We start from the raw sequence: 22,176 nt of genomic DNA on the forward strand, positions 1-22,176 counted from the left end.
GGTTTACCCACTACTTCAGTTTTGATCTCATACATCACTTTTAATGTTGAGGAGTACAGACATATATGTAAGTTCACTCTGGAATGTATCACCTATGTAGTCCGGATTACTTTGCTGATGTACTGATAAGAAACTGATCATTGATTGCATCTGCTGTATTAAAAAAAACAATAAAATCTTCTTGGAAATAACTTCCCCTATTTATTACCGCTTGCCCCCTCTGGGGGTGCAGTTTATAGCTTCAGTTTCTGGACTCTGGCCTGCTGGTTGTCGGATCTCGGTTGAGCTCATGGCGCTACCTTTGCTCCACGTGAAGTTAAGTGTCGTCTTCCCTATTTGTATTTTGTTTGTTGTATTTCCCTGTCTTTTGTATCTAGGCCTGAGGGAGACTCCTGTTCATCCTTCTGGTGGAGGAATAGGTCTTCTCAAGTCCTGTCAATATACCAGGGCGCTACAGGGGAGAGACCATGAAAATCAACTTCATGGGTGGGAGACAGTCCATGCTTTCCCCTCTCCTTTTACAGAGAGCAATCCTGAGGTAGTGCTGCCTCCTGCCTCATCCAGTTGTTTGCCAGTGAAATCCAGACCACAGACAGTTACAGTACTGCTTACCCTGTATAAAGTACCTGAACCCCACAATCACTACCTAAAAATAAATAAAAAACAGAATTGGTATCCCTGCACTACAACTACCAGTACTGCATTATTTAGCCGCCTGCCATAAAAAAAACCTTGCATGTTGACTGAAAAATTAAAAAGTTATAGCTTTCAGAACAAAATGCGGCAAAAATGACCTGTAGATGACCAGTGACCTGTAGAAGTACTATGCATGATAATTCAGATCAGTTAAAAAATAAAATATCTTGGTGTAGATATTTTATATTGGGAGGGTAAAATCTTTTATGTCATACTAAACATGTAGATACTCAGAATTTTCTTGAGATTGATTTACCAGTGGTAAACTGACTAACTCTCTTCTTAAATACGGTTAATCATTAACTAGCTCGGCCAATCAGATAGTTCTATTACTCAGCCTTGGATGCCAACTTTTTGATTACTTCCACTCATCACAAAATCTGTTTTATAAGCGTACCATCATCCATCTCTGAAATGCCATGTTATGTGAGCATTTCTAAATATAGTTTAAAGGGCATGTAACTGAAGGGTTAAAAATTGTGAGCAAAAGCCAAACATCCAAACACATTCTACATATTTATGCATAAGTCCATGTCACATTTTTCTCGTTAAAATTGTAGATAAGAGACTCATAAAGAGATCTTCCCGTGACTTATTGCCACTATATATTGAGCAGGGTAAGCACAGAAGAAACTTTCAAGGTTGCTTTTGGCTGGAATAGCTCAGGTAGGCAAATCACTATCATGTAATTGTAGAGCATTGATTGTCTATGTTACACAGATTATTAATAATTTTCATCTACACATTATGTAAACAACAACATAACCAATTAGATATTTGCTATGATTGACTTTATTTTGTGCATTTTTTTTAATACTGTTGGAATATGGACATTATATTATCCTTCTTGACTATTTTAAAACATTCTGTGAGGACTATAATATACAGATGTAGCTAACGATATCTTAAATGAATATACAAGTCACATTAAAGTGACTATCCTGGGGTCAAGATAACATTTGCCTCTAATGTACAATTATTATTAACCAGAAATATTTTTATTAAATAATGGATTTGAGAGAGATCTGTTTGGGAAAACTCTTCTTGGCTTTTTCCCCAATGTGTGGAGTTCAATTATGAGCTACCTGGCAACATTGAGAGTATTATTGCCACAAGATACTGATATCCTTTGTAAATATGGCTTTCTGTGTTTTTTTTCTCATCCTTTTATGGAAAATCAGAGAGATATTTGTAATCTTGAAAATTCCAGAAATGTCAATTAAAGATTCAAGCCCCCATTGACATTCTCTCTTGTTCTGGAGAGCTTGATATCTTTCCTACAGTAACTTACATAATCAGACCTAAGGCTGGCCATAAACACCCATTTCAGTGGGACTGGCTGACCATCTATTATGTATATAGCAGATGATAGCAAATGTCAGGGGAAATAAGGGACAGACATGTTGCATTTCAACACGTTAAATCCTTTCATTCTCAGAGGAGATAACCCTCCACTAGAGGAATTTCCAGTAGTGGCTTATTCCCCAACAGCTATCAGAAGTGTATTGCCAGCGTAAGACGCTCCTAGACAATGGCTCATTATCTAAGTTGCTTTTGGTAGTGTTATAATATCCCCTATACAGCAATAAATGTACAAAATGGACAAAAAGTATTGATAAAACTAATTTTTGTCATCAATAACACACACACAACCTTAGTGTACACAATATATACAAAAAGTATCAGTTTTAGGTGCATTAAAACATGATTAAGGTTACATACCCATGGTTAGGACAAAGGATTGGTCCAGTGTCCACCTCTTACATGTTTTGATCAGCAAGCTGTCTTAGTCATAGCATGGCTTGCATCTGGCAAGATCTCTTTCTGATAAAAAAGATAAGTGGATGTTATTGGGGATGTTGTAAGTATTTTTGGATTGCACAATAATGCTGGAACATTTTAGGAATTGATCAAAAAGAAGTGCTGGTGTCTTTACCTCAATGGGGGAAGATGAGTTCAGACTAGACAACCTGGTTAGCTGAGAGGATCACTGATATGTTAATAAGAATACAGCAACCCGACTCTATGTTAGAATGATATTAACACATTCTTATCTTCAGATATTGATAGAAAATAATATTACTCTCTAATTATCAATATTAATATGTTCACCAATATTCAATTTACCATTTTTACTTATTCATTGCATCCATTTTTTTAATAAATTCATTGGTCATTTGCTCAATGCAGTTGCCCCAATAGGACATGAAATTGATGCCCCAGGTTTTAAATCCAGATGAAATACCATAGTACAACAAACTACACATTCAATTTTTGACCAGTTTCATTAGATGCCTCATACCCCTAAGTTTCCCTTCTCTGAATTAAAGGGGGTTTCTCACCATGTCATAAGGAAACACAAAATAACAAAATTGGGAACCTCCTGGTGCATTAATTTAGTTTCATGATAAGTGTGAGGGGCAATCTCTTGTACAAGCAAGGGGAGACAGTGAACTCACTATAATAATTTCCCTAGTACCCGCTGTACAGTATGTAGAATTCCAGTGAGAGCGATACAATGAATATGCATTTAGGTAATTTATTGAATGCATCTTGAGACATGATTATAGAGGACAAAGGAAAATCCTCTCGCAAGATGTGTGATGCATGCTTGACAAACAGGAAAAGACTGAAGGAGACATTTCTTTATTTGCAGTTGTCCAGAATTGCAGGACAGACTATTATTACATTTACTTTTAGAAATGAGGTCTCTGGTAATACTATTTTACATGCACCCACGCATCACCCAGTACACTCACATCTATTGTCTGAAGGTTTTAGCGTGGTATATAGGAGGGCTCCCACTATTTTGCATTCCTTACACAATATGGTGTATCATGTCAAGGATTATACTGTAAGAACGGAATCAGTTTTATATGATCTCTTTTGCTTTATGTGTCGAGTAGTAGTTCAAGATGTCTTAAGGTTTGGGCACTTTATTATTAACAATATATGTCCAGAAAAGATGTCCAGAACATCTTAGTTGCCTCCAAGCACTTTCAGGATTGTCATGTAGAAAATGTAGCCTCTTCCATATTTCTGGTATTGAAAGGATTAAGCTCTCTTCTATAGGCGGTGATTTGAGTCGCCACCTATTGGATCAAGAGGCATTTTGCATATTTACCTTGAATTCATGTATATCCATAGGACTTAAAGGGAAAGAGATGGAATGGAAAGAGATCCGTTCAGGATGCATCAGGTTGCCTTCTGTTCTGGCCACAAAACCGCTGCAAGCTGCGGTTTTGTGTCCGGTCATAAAAACTGGAAAAAATGCATCCGGCACTGAAAACAATTTAAGTCAATGGTGACGGATCCATTTTTTAGGAGCCTAAAATACCCGATTCGTCATCCACTGACTTTCAATATATTCAGTGATGGATCTCACACAATCGCCTCCTAACGGAACAGATACATCCTGTAAAATCAAAATGGATCAGTTTATTTACTGTACAGTATGTACCATTTCCTGTTTCTGAATTCAGCCAAACCTATGATGGGCTGATATGAGCTTCTCTTTCTCTGCCACAGCTCCAGCACCGTCCTAACAACTCCCAGCTAGTTTATAGCTCCTCCCACCCAGCTAGTTACATAGTCACTCCCCTATCACTGTCCGTAACAACTCCCAGCTAGTTTATAGCTCCTCCCACCCAGCTAGTTATATAGACACTCCCCTATCACTACCCCTAACAACGCCCAGTTAGTTTATAGCTCCTCCCACCCAGCTAGTTATATAGACACTCCCCTATCACTGCCCCTAACAACGCCGTTAGTTTATAGCTCCTCCCACCCAGCTAGTTATATAGACACTCCCCTGTCACTGCCCCTGACACCCAGCTAGTTTATAGCTCCTCCCACCCAGCTAGTTACATAGTCACTCCCTTATCACTGCCCCTATCAGCACCTAGCTAGTTTATAGCTCCTCCCACCCAGCTAGTTACATAGTCACTCCCCTATTACTGTCCGTAACAACTCCCAGCTAGTTTATAGCTCCTCCCACCCAGCTAGTTATATAGACACTCCCCTATCACTGCCCCTAACAACGCCCAGTTAGTTTATAGCTCCTCCCACCCAGCTAGTTATATAGACACTCCCCTATCACTGCCCCTAACAACGCCCAGTTAGTTTATAGCTCCTCCCACCCAGCTAGTTATATAGACACTCCCCTATCACTGCCCCTATTAACGCCGTTAGTTTATAGCTCCTCCCACCCAGCTAGTTATATAGACACTCCCCTGTCACTGCCCCTGACACCCAGCTAGTTTATAGCTCCTCCCACCCAGCTAGTTATATAGACACTCCCCTATCACTGCCCCTATTAACGCCGTTAGTTTATAGCTCCTCCCACCCAGCTAGTTACATAGTCATTCCCCTATCACTGCTCCTGACACCCAGCTAGTTTATAGCTCCTCCCACCCAGCTAGTTATATAGACACTCCCCTATCACTGCCCCAGTTACTGCTTTGACATTCCCATGGACATAACATCACAGGAAATAAGAAAGAGCTGCATAGACCTGATCATGTGACCAGAACCCAGAAAGGAAGATAGTAACAATAAAGTTGAAAGAAAGACATTACATAAATACAGGTACCTTCATAAAACATTTTTTTAAAGGATGTTAATGAATACTGCAAAACCCCTCTAGTTTTTCACGTTACATCTTATCTTTTACTGCTTAATTTTTGATCTTACACAGAAAGGAACCTTTATTTCTCCTTTTTCTTTACTGTTCGAGACAGTGTCACCAAACATGGATTTATCGAAATATGGGAATGCCCAGTATTTGGTGCGAAGGTCGGTTTATGCTGAACCATCTTTTCAAGAAGAAAATGAAAAAAAGGAGATTTTACGAAAAACATATTGTGAAAGACTGAAAAATAGCTGCAGGTACAGTATGTATTTCATGTTCTATACCGGAGAAATAATTCATGAAGTTTCTTTCCACAAAATATGGATCATTCTGTGTCTTTAAGGTCAGCCTAGACATAAGTATAAGGCTTCTTTCACACTGCTGGCAGGAGTTCCGGCAGAGGAACAATCATAATACTGTTGTCTTTGGTCAAAAGTGTAACTTCTATAATATTGTCCTTTATGGACACTATAACACTGCCCTCTATGTACAAGAATATAAACTACTATTATACTGACCTGTATGTACAAGAATATAAACTACTATTATACTGACCTGTATGTACAAGAATATAACTATTATATCGCTCCTATGTACAAGACTATTATAACTACTACAATACCAACCTCTATGTACAAGAAAATAACTACTATAATACTACTTTCTATATACCGGGATATAACTATTATAACAGTGCCTCCTTTGCATAGGAATATAACTACTAAAATACTGCACCTATGGACAAGACTATAATATAATACTGACCTCTCTGTAACCAACTATAGTACTGACCTATATTATAATACTCCCCTTTATGTACAAGAATATAGCTCCTATAACACTGCTCCTATGTACAAGTATATAACTACTATAAGTACTACAATAGTGCCTCCTATGGGCAAGAATATATCTACTACACAGCTGCTTGCTATGCACAAGAATATAATACTGCCCCCTATGTACAAAAATGTATTCACCTGTTGGAGTAGAACCCAACTGGTATTAAGGATAATTTTATAAAATAAAAAATAAAAATCAGTGCATCAACATTTTGTATTATCCTCTTCATTCTTTTCTTTCTTTCTTTTTTTTTTTTTTTTTTTTTTTTGCTTAATAAAAAAAGGATAACCCTAATACACAATAGGGCTCCCAAATATTTTTGCACTCTGTATACTAAATGCCAATTACAATGCCTACAATGAAATACAAACCGGATTCCCAAAAAGTTGGGACACTATACAAATCGTGAATAAATACTGAATGCAATGATGTGGAGGTGCCAACTTCTAATATTTTATTCAGAATAGAACATAAATCACGGAACAAAAGTTTAAACTGAGAAAATGTACCATTTTAAGGGACAAATATGTTGACTCAGAATTTCATGGTGTCAACAAATCCCCAAAAAGTTGGGACACGGCCATTTTCACCACTGTGTGGCATCTCCCCTTCTTACAACACTCAACAGACGTCTGGGGGCAGAGGAGACCAGTTTCTCAAGTTTAGAAATAGGAATGTTCTCCCATTCTTGTCTAATACAGGCCTCTAACTGTTCAATCGTCTTGGGCCTTCTTTGTTGCACCTTCCTCTTTATGATGCGCCAAATGTTCTCTATAGGTGAAAGATCTGGACTGCAGACTAGCCATTTCAGTACCCGGATCCTTCTCCTACGCAGCCATGATGTTGTGATTGATGCAGAATGTGGTCTAGCATTATCTTGTTGAAAAATGCAGGGTCTTCCCTAAGAGATGATGTCTGGATGGGAGCATATGTTGTTCTAGAACCTGAATATATTTTTCTGCATTGATGGTGCCTTTCCAGACATGCAAGCTGCCCATGCCACACGCACTCATGCAACCCCATACCATCAGAGATGCAGGCTTCCGAATTGAGCGTTGATAACAACTTGGGTTGTCCTTGTCCTCTTTGGTCCGGATGCCATGGCATCCCAGATTTCCAAAAAGAACTTTGAATCGTGACTCGTCTGACCACAGAACAGTCTTCCATTTTGCCACACTCCATTTTAAATGGTCCCTGACCCAGTGAAAACGCCTGAGCTTGTGGATCTTGCTTAGAAATGGCTTCTTCTTTGCACTGTAGAGTTTCAGCTGGCAAGGACGAATGGCACGGTGGATTGTGTTCACTGACAATGGTTTCTGGAAGTATTTCTGAGCCCATTCTGTGATTTCCTTTACAGTAGCATTCCTGTTTGTGGTGCAGTGTCGTTTAAGGGCCCGGAGATCACGGGCATCCAGTATGGTTTTACGGCCTTGACTCTTTCGCACAGAGATTGTTCCAGATTCTCTGAATATTCGGATGATGTTATGCACAGTTGATGATTATAGATGCAAAGTCTTTGCAATTTTCAGCTGGGTAACACCTTTCTGATATTGCTCCACTATCTTTCTGCGCAACATTGTGGGAATTGGTGATCCTCTACCCATCTTGGCTTCTGAGAGACACTGCCACTCTGAGAAGCTCTTTTTATACCAATCATGTTGCCAATTGACCTAATTAGTGTTAATTGGTCTTCCAGCTCTTCGTTATGCTCAAATGTACTTTTTCCAGCTTCTTATTGCTACTTGTCCCAACTTTTTGGGGATTTGTTGACACCGTGAAAATTTGAATCAACGTATTTTTCCTTTAAAATGATACATTTACTCGGATTAAACATTTGATCTGTCATCTACGTTCTATTACAAATAAAATATTGACATTTGCCATCTCCACATCATTGCATTCAGTTTTTATTCACAATTTGTTTAGTGTCCCAACTTTTTTGGAATCCGGTTTGTATTACGCAGTGCTACATTAAGAACAGGTGAATAACTGGTGAATAAATGACAACTTATTATACTTAAGTAAGATTAGTTAATGGGGCCTGGGCACTCCCATTCAAAGCAGGAAGTGACATCATGCGTTCCAGCTAAACACGATCTGGTCATGCTTTTGAAACCTAATATAGTTATTTTCCTGTTCTTAATTGTACTGAGTATTAAAGTATAAATATGTGAGGTCTTCACTTGCACACTATTCCCTGAAGAAGCGAGATGCGAAATGCTCATCGTGGTATATGATCACACTGGTCGGTATTAACTTTTTTGTTACTTTATACTGGATTATTTGATTGTTTTGCTACTGTGTTACTTTCTCCTGATCTCGTGTATTAGTATGGTTGTTATGTCTTGCACTATGCACTTTATTAAGCTATATGAGAGACATTAGATTCAGGGTATAGTTAATGTTACAATCATTCCAGGAGTTTATTATGATATTATTGACAGTGTGTATTATTTGTCTGTATATATGTCTGCCACCGTTATTTACTACTTATCATTTTAAATCTTATTTGATCTAATAAAGATTATATACTTTTGTACTTATGTAGCACTGCGTAATATTTTATTGAAGGCATTTTAATAAAAGAGGAGCATACAATCAGACTTGAGTCCTATTATCATCATAATCACAATATCATTACAATAGGGAAGGTATACAATATAACCTACAAAAATCATTTCATTAATACCATTTCCTCAGGATATATATTTTCCCTACCTTCCCCCATAGACTATCATCCAGATACCAATACCATTGATTTTTCCTTGCCTTCTGACAGTGTACAATCCAAAACCAATATTTCAGGTACCCACAAAGGATTATTGTCCATTCCCCCCAACAACCCCCCCTACTACCCCACCCTCTAGTTATCGTAGGAGTCCACTGAGGTAGTCCACTCAGATCCAGAAGTACACCATACAAAAGAATTATAACCATCCTGCCCATATCTGTTCCCATTGTCTAAGCTGTTTTTTCTCCCTGAATAGTGCAGGTTAATAGTTCTTTATCCTGTTCATTGATTGTTTCCATTCCTCAAACTCAGGGTGTTTTTCTGATCCCTATTTCATAACTATTATTATTCTTGCAATTGATAACCCTTTCAACCAAATTATATCTTCCCTTTTATATCCTTTATCCATGGGGAGGAAGCCTAATACAGAAAATTCTACTCCTTCCTCAGGTTTTATCTCCGTCCTCCTACCGAGCTCCTCAATTATCTTACCCCAATATTCCTGAATAATCGGGCAGCTCCATATACTTGTTCATTTCGGCATTTTAGACATCTATGATGCCTTTCTTTATATATTTTAGTCAACAATAAATGGGTATAATATAAAAGATGGACATTAAATTGTATTAAGCTATGATTACTTGAAATAGAAGCTCTTTTTATATTTTAGAAGCATTTTCCCATTGCAGAGCATCCCACACCCCATCTCTTGTTCCCATTTGTTCTTATTCTTAAATTCAGTCATCTTACCCAAACCCTTCCTAATTCTTTTATATATTTGTGCCATTGCAATCCTCATATCTTTAAACTTATAACAAAAATCCATAAATTCATTATCCCTAATCATAAAATATCTCTTATCCTTTGTTCAATCATATGTATGCTTTAAATTGTGCATATATAAACTCTGTCAATTTGTTAACCCTTTCACCTACACACAACTCCACAAGTGACCTTATTCTCCACAGTGACACCCTCGCTATACCCTTCTTTTCCCAAAAATTATAATCTTCCAGTGCCAAAAACTCCCCTAACTTTACATTCTGCCATATGGGGGTATAATGAAGAGATTGAGATAACGAAATATCTTTCTAATTTTATTCCATACATTCTGCTACATTTTATTTATCGGGCATTTTTTCCCCAATACTCTCAAATACCCTGTTTCCAAAATACTGAATATATCTTTCTGGGTCTATTTACATTCACTTATTAAATGCTGAAAAACCCATCCCCACCATAACCCATGCACCATTGAATTTGGGCAGCCATATAATAACTCTGCATATATGGGAGGGCAAGACCCCCCATCCGCCTCTGCTAACCATAGATATTTTTGCTTAATCCAGACTCGCTTTCTTCCCCATATTAAATCATTTATGATCCTTTCCAACAAGTTAAAAAAAGAATCTTCTATCCAGATTGGGAAAGCAGTCAGTATATACAAGACTTGCGGGAGTAATACCATTTTCACAAAAGCAATTCTTTCCACTCGGGCCAGTGGAAGCTTCTGCCAGACTCGTATCTTATCTTTTCCCTTATTAATTATCAGGGATAGGTTTAATTTATTATAAACCTTCAAGTTAGCAGTGATTTTTATCCCCAAATACTCAAACTGTTCTGTAGGTTTAAGCATTCGAACAACGGTAACATTACCACCAACTTGTCGGTTCAGTAGCAATACTACTGATTTTGCCCAGTTTATTTTAAAGCCCAACATAGCAACAAAATCATTTACCATCTTCATAACATTAGGGAGAATTTTCCTTCCTGCTTTCATGAAAATCAAAACAAATCATCTACATAGAGGCTTATTTTATCTCTAATTTCGTCTCCCCCTAATTCCTACTATCTTATCATCCAACCTGATTTTACAAGCGAGAGGTTCTATGAAAATCGTGAATAATAGAGGAGAAAGAGGACATCCCTGTCTAGTACCTCGATATAACTTAAATGAGTCTGACCATACTCCATCTACATTTATTCTAGCAGTAGAACAACTGTATAACCGCACCCACTTAATAAAGTTTTCTCCCATATTCATTTTATTCATAGCCTTCCAGAGGACGTTCCACTCCCCCCTGTCGAATGTTTTCTCTGCATCCATCGACAGGATGGAGCGGTCCTCCCCCTCCCCTGATTGAATATTTACCAGTACTCTGCGGATATTTGTTTGAGCATGTCTTTTAGGGGTAAACCCTGCTTGATCAGGATGAATCAGCTTATTTATCACTTTCTTAAGCCTATTTGCTAGTACTTTAAAATCAGTATTTATTAAGGATAAAGGTCTATATGATCCTATTTCCTGTCCATCCTTATCTTTCTTTCAAATGAGCGCAATAACCGCTTCCTATAGAGAGGGTGGTAGACATCCTACTTCCCTAGATTCATTCAGAACTTGATACAAGTATGGTAACAACACCTCCCCATATTGGTGATAAATTTCAAATGGGAGTCCGTCTGAGCCCGGGGAAGAATTCCCCTGAATATCTCTTACAGCTTCCCTTAAACCACATAACTGTATGGGGGCGTTTAGATTCTCTCTTTCCTCCTCCGATAGAACTGGGATATCTATCATATTCAGATATGATTTTATTTCCTCATCTTTCCCTCCCACCCTAGATTGATAAAATGTAGAATAATAGCCAACAAACTCCTGCTTAATAAATTCCAGATTATAAATTATATTGCCATCCTTCCTCTTAATACACCTAATATGTTTGTTCTCTTTTTGATTTTGTACTATCGATGCTAATAGTCGTCCTGGTTTCCCTGCTTCACAAAAATATCCCTGACCACAAAAAAAAAATCTCTGTTGCGCTTTATTACATAAAAAGTTTTTATATTCCTCCGTAGCCTTTACTAATTGTTGTTGAGTTTCTATGTTATTATTATCTATAATCTCTTTCTCTAATCTACTAACCCTCTCCTCTAACTGCGTCTCCATTTTAACAAATATTGACCTCATTGTTCTTATTTGCCCATAATATAAACCCCTAAGAAATGTTTTAAGTGTATCCCAAACAAAATGGATATGAGTTGATCCAACATTTCTATTGCAAAACTCCCTAATCTCGTTACCTATGAGGTCTTGTTCTTTAACTAAAAGAATCCAATGAGGATTCAATCTAAACCTCCTAACCTCCGTATACACCTCCTTTTATTTCACCACTAACAATATAGTAGGGTGGTCAGAAATCCTCTTCAATTAGTCCTTATACTATAGCATGACCTAATGTGCAAACTTGTCTCTGTGGCCATTATTGGTTGTTTGCCCAAGTAGACAACAAGGATTTGCAAGATGGTCAAAAGTTAAATCAGGGAACATTTGCCTGCATTTACTAGTGTGAGTGGTATAGCGTTAGACATAAGAGTCTATCCATGCCCTAAATTTACTATCCATCATGAGCCAGTATGATAAATCTGGTGCAGTTCTACACAGCTGTCTATATCATTAGTAAATATGCCCTATTGTATTAGTTCCTTGTTTCCTTATTGGTCATACAGAAGGTGTATCCAATGAAGCCAGGTATTTGGCATAAGAATGTAACATGTATTTTGATTGCGTTAATTAACACTGGAGTGACTATAAAGTTTCATTGGTGTAATATAGCCATCAAAGAGTTAAAAAAAAACAGCAGAAAATGTTACCTTGCTCAAAACAATAAGTAAAAGACAAATTCTCATTGAGGTGGAAATTGCAACAACTGAAAACCTGAACGCAAGGTAGTACACACCAAAAAGGCAGATCATATGGCTTCAATGGTACCTGGTAGAAAGTGGGTTATGCCCAGGTTAACCTCATCCCTTAATTTAATGGGTGGTGAGATTATTAAAGGAAGGATGTTATATGGCACAAGACTACTGAGGCCAGTGATCTGCTGTCACTTGCTGTCTTTAGCTACGTCACCAGTGCAGCCTGTAAACGGAAACCAAAGGTAAAGACCAGAGCTAAAAATGTCAGGGGACTAAGTCGTAAGTACACTCATTGCCAAAAATAATGCACCAAGAAGGAGTTGTTGGAATCAAATGAAACTTTATCTGTAACATAATAACGTAGTTTATAAGGCTGAAAAAAAGACATCTGTCCATCCATTTCAGTCTGTTATCCTTCAAGTTGATCCAGAGGAAGGCAACAAAAACACCTGAGAGGTAGAAGCCAATTTTCGCCAGTTTAGGGGAGACAAAATTCCTTCCCAACTCCAATCAAGCAATCAGAATAACTCCCTGGATCAACGACCCATCTCTAGTAGCTATAGCCTGTAATATTATTACACTCCAGAAATACATTCAGGCCCCTCTTGAACTCTTTTAGTGAACTCACCATCACCACCTCCTCAGGCAGAGTTTCATAGTCTCACCGCTGTTACCGTAAAGAATCCTCTTCTATGTTTGTATACAAACCTTCTTTCCTCAAGATGCAGAGGATGTCCCCTCGTTACAGTCACAGTCCTGGGGATAAATAGATGATGGGTGAGATCTCTGTACTGACCACTGCTATATTTATACATAGTTATTAGATGTCCCTTCAATTGTCTTTTTTCTTAAGTGAATAACTCTAAGTTTGATAATCTTTCAGGGTACTGTAGTCCACCCATTCCAGTTATTGCTTTAGTTGCCCTCCTCTGAACCCTCTCTAACTCTGCTATGTCTGCCTTGTTCACAGGAGCCCAGAACTGTCCACAGTACTCTATGTGTGGTCTGACTAGTTATGTGTAAAGTGGTAGGACTATGTTCTCTTCACGGGCATCTATGCCCCTTTTGATGCAACCCATTATCTTATTGGCCTTGGCAGCAGCTGCCTGACACTGTTCTCTACAGCTTAGTTTGCTGTTCACTATAATTCCTAGGTCCTTTTCCATGTCAGAGTTACCCAGTGTTTTACCATTTAGTATGTACTGGTGACTTGTATTTTTCCTTCCCATGTGCATGATCTTACATTTGTCAGTGTTAAAAACCTCATCTGCCACTTCTCTGCCCAAGCCTCTAATCTATCCAGATTACTGTCCTCTTCAGTGTTAATTACTTTACAAAGTTTAGTGTCATCTGCAAAAAAATGTATTTTACTGTGAAAGCCTTCTACAAGATCATTACTTTACTTACCCACATACATTTTCCCCCAGCCCAAGCATTCTCATTTACTATACTATTCTTTTATGTGGTACAGTATCAAATGCTTTGAAGAAGTCAAGATATACAGCATCCATTGATTCGCCGCACTCATGTCTAGAACTTACCTCCTCATAGAAACTGATTAAATTAGTTTGACATGACCGATCCCTCATGAAGCCATGCTGATATGGCGTTATTTGCATATTTTTATTGAGGTACTCCAAGATAGCATCTCTTGGAAAACCTTCAAACTGTTTACCCGCTACAGATGTTAAACTTACCGGCCTATAGTTTCCGGGCTCTGTTATTGGACCCTTTTTGAATATGGCACCACATTTGCTATGTGCCAATCCTGTGGGACATTCCCTGTCAGTATAGAGTCCGCAAATATCAGAAATAAGGGTCTGGCTATGACATTACTTAATTCTCTTAGGATACGACAGTGTATGCCATCTGGTACCGACGATTTGTCTATTTTAATCTTTTTACAACGCAACTTCCTTTGTCAGACAGAGCACTTTTAATGGGGAATTTACTTTTACATTCTGCATTTCATCTGACAGTTTATTTTCCTCAGTGAATACAGTGGATAAAAAAAATATTTTATAGCTCTGCCTTCTGATCGCTCTCTGCAACTCCCCCCTCATTACTCTGTAAAGGGCCAAACACAGATTTATACTTTTTACCATTTATATAATTGAAGAACATTTTAGGGTTAGTTTTACTGTCTTTGGCAATCAATCTCTCAGTCTCTAGTTTGTCTGCTTTTATTAGTCTTTTACATATTCTATGTGAATGTTATGATGATGTATGTAAGGTATTACAGTATTATATTAAAGGGGTTTTATGGGCTTTTAATATGGATGAAGGGAAGGTGTGTGCACTGCTCGCGTGCTGTTTAACTTCTCTCTTCCTACTCGCCATAGACATAGCAGCAGCGTGCAGGAAGAGAGAAGGGAGGCCTTTCCTTTATACAGCTGATCAACGGAGTTGCCGGGTGTCAGACCTCTGCCGATTTGATGTTGATGACCTATCATGACCTATAGGTCATCAATATTAAAATCCTGGAGAACCCCTTTAAAGCAAAAGATTACATTTATTGGGGAAAAATGTACAATTGAAAGGAGGCTCGAGTACCCTGTTGGGCCACCTCTAGTCTGGATACAAGATGAAATACGTCTGTTCATGGAGGCAAACAGGTTCTGTATGGTATCCTGTGGCACATTTGTTGCAGCTGGGCCTGTAGATCCTGCACACACGTAGCTTTCCGAAGCTGGCGTCCCAGCTGGTACTATAAATGCTCTGTTAGCAATTAATCTGACATTCCTTGAAAACTCTTGCTGTGTGTGTGCGAGTATTACCTTGCTGAAAAAATTCCAGATGGAAACCCTGCCATGATAGGTTAAACTCCATTGAAAAGGCAGGATTAAAGTGCTCACCATGAGGCCTCCATACTTGAACCCAACCACCACCGAATACAAAACAGAACCTAAATTTATCACTGAAGACGATATCGTAGCATTCAGTGACAGTCCTGGTTTCTCCTTCACAACACCAGTGCAAAGTGATGGTGGCTGACTGTCAATGGAAGGACAAGTAATGTGTACCATCACTCCACCATCACCAACTTTCCTTTTGCTAAGCTCCTGGGAATGGTCCTGGCACAGACAGGGGTGTGTAATGAAGGGTGCCACATGTATCTGGATGGTGGACAACAAATCTTTGGGAGCTGCTCTTTCTTACTTGTTGGTGGATCAAATGATCCATTTTACTGGTGGTCTGACTGGCCCGACCCAAGCCTTTTTGCCATGTGTATATGTACTCACATAACCACTGCTCCGAAGTAAAGTACCTCCTAACAGCTAGGTCAGAATGGTCTACATCACGGGCCGTCCGTTGAAACAACTATCCTGCTTCTCTCAGTCCAATGCCCCCCTCTAAAAGTCAGTCAGCTGGGCAAAATGTATTTGCGTGCATTGTAGAGGCATGCCTAGCAGTCAATGATCTCTCACCAAGAGGTACACTACCCAAAAGTAGCCTCTGAGAGACGTTATTAAAGGGCAGCATGGGAAGAACTTTATACTCCACTAGTGGTAGTAGTCACAGGTGGCAGTAGAGGTTTTAGGAGCAAGGATCAGCAGCAGCTGCAGCCATATGGTACATGTTGGCAGGCAGCAACATGATGGAGGTAGTAGCAGCCTTAGGGAGCATTGCTATGAAGGAAGTATTGGCGTGATGGAGGCAACAGCAGCCATACAGTAGGCAGGGCCAGCAGTGGCATGATGGCAGCAGCAGAATGATGGAGGCAGGTTGGCAGGCAACAGCAACAGTGGCAAGATGGGGCACTGTCAGCAAGGCCAGATCGATTCATTGGTAAATAAATAAATTCAACAACCCCAAATAATATACACTGGAACTGTCTGGCGAAGGAAATACACAGATTTAGCCCTAATATCACGGTATCAGATGTTTTTGTCCGCTACCCTATGTATTGTAAGACACGTAGATGCTGGATTTAATAAATGAAACAAACCCCCCAAAAAATGGAATAGTAATGTATAATATCATAGCATCACTCACAGAAAATTTTGGCTGCTACCCTGCACATTGTAAGAGTACTTTCACACTTGCGGCAGGACGGATCCGACAGGCTGTTCACCCTGTCGGATCCGTCCTTCCGCTATTTCGCCGTGCCGCCGGACTGCCGCTCCGTCCCCATTGACTATAATGGGGACGGGGGCGGTGCTCTGGCGCAGTACGGCAGTTCGCGGTCAGAGGCCGCAGGACTAAAAAGTTGGACATGCAGGACTTTTAGTCCGGCGGCCTTTCGCCGTGCACTGCCGTACTGCGCCGGAGCGCCGCCTCGTCCCCATTATAGTAAATGGGGACGGAGCTGCAGTCCGGCGGCACGGCAAAATAGCGGAAGGACTGATCCGACAGGGTGAACAGTCTGTCGGATCCGTCCTGCCGCAAGTGTGAAAGTACCCTAAGATATGCATATACAGTTTTTTTTACATTTTTATTAACTGTGTGGAGAAATCCTGACCCGGAGTTTGGACTACTGGTATTTCAGATGTTTTCACTGAGATGATACATCGATGGTAAAACACATGTTGTACAGTTTTGTGCTAATTTTACCTCCCATTAGTGTTCAGCGAGCATGCTCGGCCAAACTGCTGTTCAGCTTGAGCATCGCTATGCTCGGCACATGGCGGTACTCGGCAGAGTACCACATGTGCTCGAGCGCCATGCTCGAGTTTCCTCCCCGTACGTTTCGCAGCTGCTATGCAGCCAATAAACGTGCAGGTAAGTACTGCCCTCAATGTCATGCTAGTAGCCATGTTGGCTACTGGCATCACAGTGATTGGCTTGCCGGAACACGTCATCGTGATGACGCATGTTTGGCTCATTTGTAGTCAGGGAGAGCTGCACTTCAGAAGGGAGAGAGAGTGTAGGGAGTCTAAACGCAATCAATTCAGTAGAAAAACGTTTCAAAGAACCAAAAGTCCCTTTAAGGACTATTGTGTGTGGTGGCAGGCTGGCAGTATTTTATAGCTACAGTACAAATTTTTTTTCCCATAATTTTCAATACTTTTTATATAGAGGGTGTCAGCAGTGACTAGAGACATCTGTCCAATACTTTCTGTGTGACAGGGCCAGAAATTGGAGAAATATAACTGAAAATTAATATATTTTTTCCATCATTTTCAATACTTTTTATATAGAGGGTGTCAGCAGTGACTAGATACATCTGTCTAATACCTTCTGTGTGTCAGGGCCAGAAATTGGAGAAATCTAACTGAAGATTTATATATTTTTTCCATCATTTTCAGTACTTTTTAAATAGAGGGTGTCTGCAGTAACTAGAGACATCTGTCCCTGTGTGTTGGGGTCAGAAATTGGAGAAATATAACAGAAAATGAATATATTTTTTCCATCATTTTCAATTATTTTTCTATAGAGGGTGTCTGCAGGGACTAGAGACATCTGTCCAATACCTTCTGTGTGTCAGGGCCAGAAATTGGAGAAATATAACTGAAAATGAATATATTTTTTCCATCATTTTCAATAATTTTTATATAGAGGGTGTCTGCAGTGACTAGAGACATCTGTCCAATACCTTCTGTGTGTCAGGGCCAGAGATTTGAGAAATTTAACTAAAAATAATATATATTTTGTCAATCATTTTCAATAGTTTTCATATAGAGGGTGTCTGCAGTGACTAGAGACATCTGTCCAATACCTTCTGTGTGTCAAGGCCAGTGATTGGAGAAATATAACTGAAAATTAATATATTTTTTCCCTCATTTTCAATGCTTATTATATAGAGGGTGTCTGCAGTGACTAGAGACATCTGTATTATACCTTCTGTGTGTCAGGGCCAGAGAGTGGAGAAATATAACTGAAATCTATTTTCCTTTTTCCATACTTTTACGTACTTTTTCCATATACTGTGCTTGCTGTGAACTGTGACATCTGTGCCACATCTTGTGTGTCAAGCGTGCATATAACATTTAATATGCGCAAGGCGAGCAGTAAGGGACGGGGAAGTGGCCGTGATGCTGATGGTTCACGCAGAGGCCGTGGTCCTGGGCGCATTGAAACTGTGCTACTGCCAGAGCACAAGAAAAACAATCATGTAGGATACCTAGCTTCATGTCCCAGTTTGCAGGGCATTGCAGGGCGTCGCAGGGGACAAAACTCTTGAAGTCACACAAGTGCGACCAGGTAGTCGGTTGGATTACAGCAGATAATGCTTCCAGTCGGTTAAGCACCACCCTGTCTTCCACCAAGTCCAGTCTCAGTAGTTAAGAGTCTGGTCAACAGAATCCTCTCCCTGATCCTTCTTCCTCCCACCATGGAGAGTCTGGCCAAACAAGTGATCCCACATTTGGAAATTCCGAGGATCTCTTTTCATCGCCATTACTTGATTTGGCCCGCTCGCCAAGCACGCTTGAAGAAGGACATGAGATTTTGTGCCCTGATTCCCAACCTTTTGAGCATCCACAGTCACAAGAACATGACGGTGGGGAACGGCAATTAGTGTTTAATGAGGTGGATGATGATGAGACACAGTTGCCAATGAGTCAACCGCAATTACTGTCTCAAGAGGTTGATAAAGAGGATGAGACACAGTTGTCAATCACTGAGGTTGTGGTTAGGTCAACAAATCAAGAGGATGATCAGAGTGAGGAAGTGGAAGAGGAGGTGGTGGACTATGAGGTCACTGACCCAACCTGGGAAGGTGGAAAGCCGAGCAAGGACAGCAGTACAGAGGGGAAAGGATCTGCAGCACCGCAACAGGCTGGAAGAGGCAGTGGTGTTGCAAAAGGGAGAAGGCGGGCCACACCAAACAGGCCTGCAACTGTTCCACGGAGCACCCCCTTGTGTAAATATCCCTTGCCAAGGGGTAGGTGTTCCCAGGGCCGGCCTTAGGTGTTCAGGCGCCCTGTGCGAGCTAACCTTGTGGCGCCCCCCCCCCCCCCAAAAAAAATAAATTAAAAAAAACACTGCTTGTTGCTGGCATCATGGCATAGGCTGGCTGACTATCCAACCAAGTAGTTACCAGCCCTCACACCCCAAAGGCCGGTGTAATGTTATACTTCCCTAGTTCGTGAGATTTCCCTACCCTCGTCACTTCCGGTCGCACCGGACATGACGTGAGGAGGTGTGCAGCGCCGCGCAGGCGCACAACGACAGGTTAGGGAAATTTCACAGCAGAGTGCGCATGCGCCAGGAGCCTCGCCGGCGGTTAGGGTAGGGAAAAACTATGGGCCAATGCGCAGGCGCAGTGATCGGATGGATGTTCTCAGCTGAACACCGGCCGACACTGCGCATGCACCGGGAGCCTCACCAGCGGTTAGGGAAGGGAAAAATTTACGTACGGGCCAGTGCTTTTTCCCTACCCTAACCGCTGGTGAGACTCCCAGCGCATGCGCAGTGTCGACTGGTGTCCAGCTGAGAAAATTTGTTTCCAATGTAGTATTAATAACTAAACAATTAAATAATAAACATATTGCATTGTCTACTTACCACCAGGACAATAAGATGATCTGGACTCTGGCTGCAGTCTGGCTCTGGGGACTCTATTGTCACTCTCTTCCCCCCCCCCCCCTCCCTCCCTCTCTCCCTCTTTTGTCACTCTCTTCCCCCCCCCCTTCCCTTGTCACTCTCATTATTCCCCCCCCTCTCCCTTGTCACTCTTATTATCCCCCCCTCTCCCTTGTCACTCTCATTATTCCCCCCCCCCCTCCCTTGTCACTCTCATTATTCCCCCCCTCTCCCTTGTCACTCTCATTATTCCACCCTCCCTCCTTGTCACTCTCATTATTTCCCCCCCATCACTCTCATTATTTCCCCCCCCATCACTCATTATTTCCTCCCCCCTCCCCCCTTGTCACTCTCATTCTACTCCCACCTCCACCTCTAGTGTAGCGTGGCCGAGCTCTGTTCGATCCGCGGTACAGGAGCATTTGTTTCCTGTACCCGGCCGGACTGACAGGAAGTGCACACTAAGTGAGCACTTCCTGTCAGTCCGGCCGGGTACAGGAAACAAAAGCTCCTGTACCGCGGATCAAACAGAGCTCGGCCACGCTACATTAACAGCACACAGCAGGCGCAGGCAGGATTCTTTAGAGTGGCAAGCGCTCAGCCTCAGCCACTCAGGCGGCGCAGAATGAGGGGCGCCGCCAGCCGCCCGAACTTATATAAGCAACTTTTTTTTTTTTTTTAACCGCAACGGGCGCCGGGCACCCCCTGCTGAATACAGGGGAGGGGGAGATGGAGGGGGCGGGGGGCCCGCACCGTGGGAAAACATAAGTGCCGCCTCGCCTGCCCATATTACATTGCGAGCTGTCGGCCGCCCGGCGCCCCTGTTGCTATGGCGCCCTGTGCGGCCGCACAGCCCGCACACCCCAAAGGCCGGCCCTGGGTGTTCCGCAGTATGGCGTTTTTTTGAGGAAAGTGCGGACGACAAAAGAATAGTAGTTTGCAACCTGTGCCACACCAAAATGAGCCGGGGCATGAACACTAGCAACCTCACCACCACTAGCATGATCCGCCACATGGCATCCAAGCACCGTAATAAGTGGGATGAATGCCTGGGTCCACAATCTGTTTCTGCGAGTCACACCACTGCCTTCTCTTCCCCTATGGTACGTGCTGGTCAATCGCCTGTCGAAGGCGCAGGAGAGAATGCCTCCTGCCCTGCAACTGGACCTTCGCAAGCACCATCAGCGACCACATCCACTTTCGTGTCTCAGCGCAGCATCCAAATGTCATTATCCCAGGCATTTGAATGCAAGCGCAAATACCCAGCCACGCACCCAAAGACCATAGCACTAAATGTGCGCCTTTCAAAATTACTTGCCCTGGAAATGTTGCCATTTAGGCTTGTGGAAACTGAGGCCTTCCGTAGCCTGATGTCAGCGGCCATCCCGTGGTACTCTGTCCCCAGATTCCACTATTTTTCGAGGTGTGCCGTGCCCGCCTTACACCAACATGTGTCCCGAAATGTCACACGTGCCCTGACCAATGCAGTTACTGGGAAGTTCCACTTAACCACGGACAAGTGCATTTGGCCAGGGACGCTACATTTCCCTGACAGCACACTGGGTGAATATTGTGGAGGCCAGGAACGAGGCGTACCCTGGGATGGCACAGGTGCTACCTACGCCGGGGATTGCGGGCCTTAATTCCATCAGGGTTTCCGCCAGCACCTACGTTAGTGGCTCAAACCCCCACTTCTCCTCCTCTGCCTCCTCCTCCACTTCCACCTCTGAATTATCCGCGTGCAGCACCAGTCAGCCATCAGCCAGTAGCTGGAAGCAGTGTAGCACTGCAGTGGGGAAGCGTCAACAGGCCGTGCTGAAGCTGATATGCTTAGGGGACAAACAGCATACGGCCGCAGAGATGTTGCAGGGGATAAGAGACCAAACAGCTGTGGCTCTCGCCACTCAACCTACAACCAGGCACTTTTGAGGAATCAACACAGATGGTGAGCGGTGATAACGCTATTATCAGCTTAACCATCCCACTTCTGCGTCTAATCAAACGCTCGCTGCTCACAAGTAAGGACAACGCTTTGCATGTGGAAGAGGTGGAAATGGGGGAAGACATTACACAGGGTGATAGCCAGACCACCCTCCGTCCATCTTCTCAGCGCAAA

The 22,176-nt window shown here is 41.6% G+C and overlaps 1 protein-coding gene across 1 annotated transcript in view; it reads left to right on the forward strand.

Moving 5' to 3' along the window:
- Positions 1-5,446: 5,446 nt before the first annotated feature.
- The window catches only part of LOC122940880 (pendrin-like), a 139,948-nt gene continuing 123,218 nt past the window's right edge, over positions 5,447-22,176 (forward strand). The window contains exon 1 of the mRNA XM_044297758.1: positions 5,447-5,583. Within this exon, the coding sequence (XP_044153693.1) occupies positions 5,447-5,583 (137 nt within the window). The remainder of the gene's footprint in view (positions 5,584-22,176) is intronic.

The sequence above is a fragment of the Bufo gargarizans genome, chromosome 6, assembly GCF_014858855.1.
Source record: "Bufo gargarizans isolate SCDJY-AF-19 chromosome 6, ASM1485885v1, whole genome shotgun sequence".
NCBI classification, from domain to species: Eukaryota; Metazoa; Chordata; class Amphibia; order Anura; family Bufonidae; genus Bufo; species Bufo gargarizans.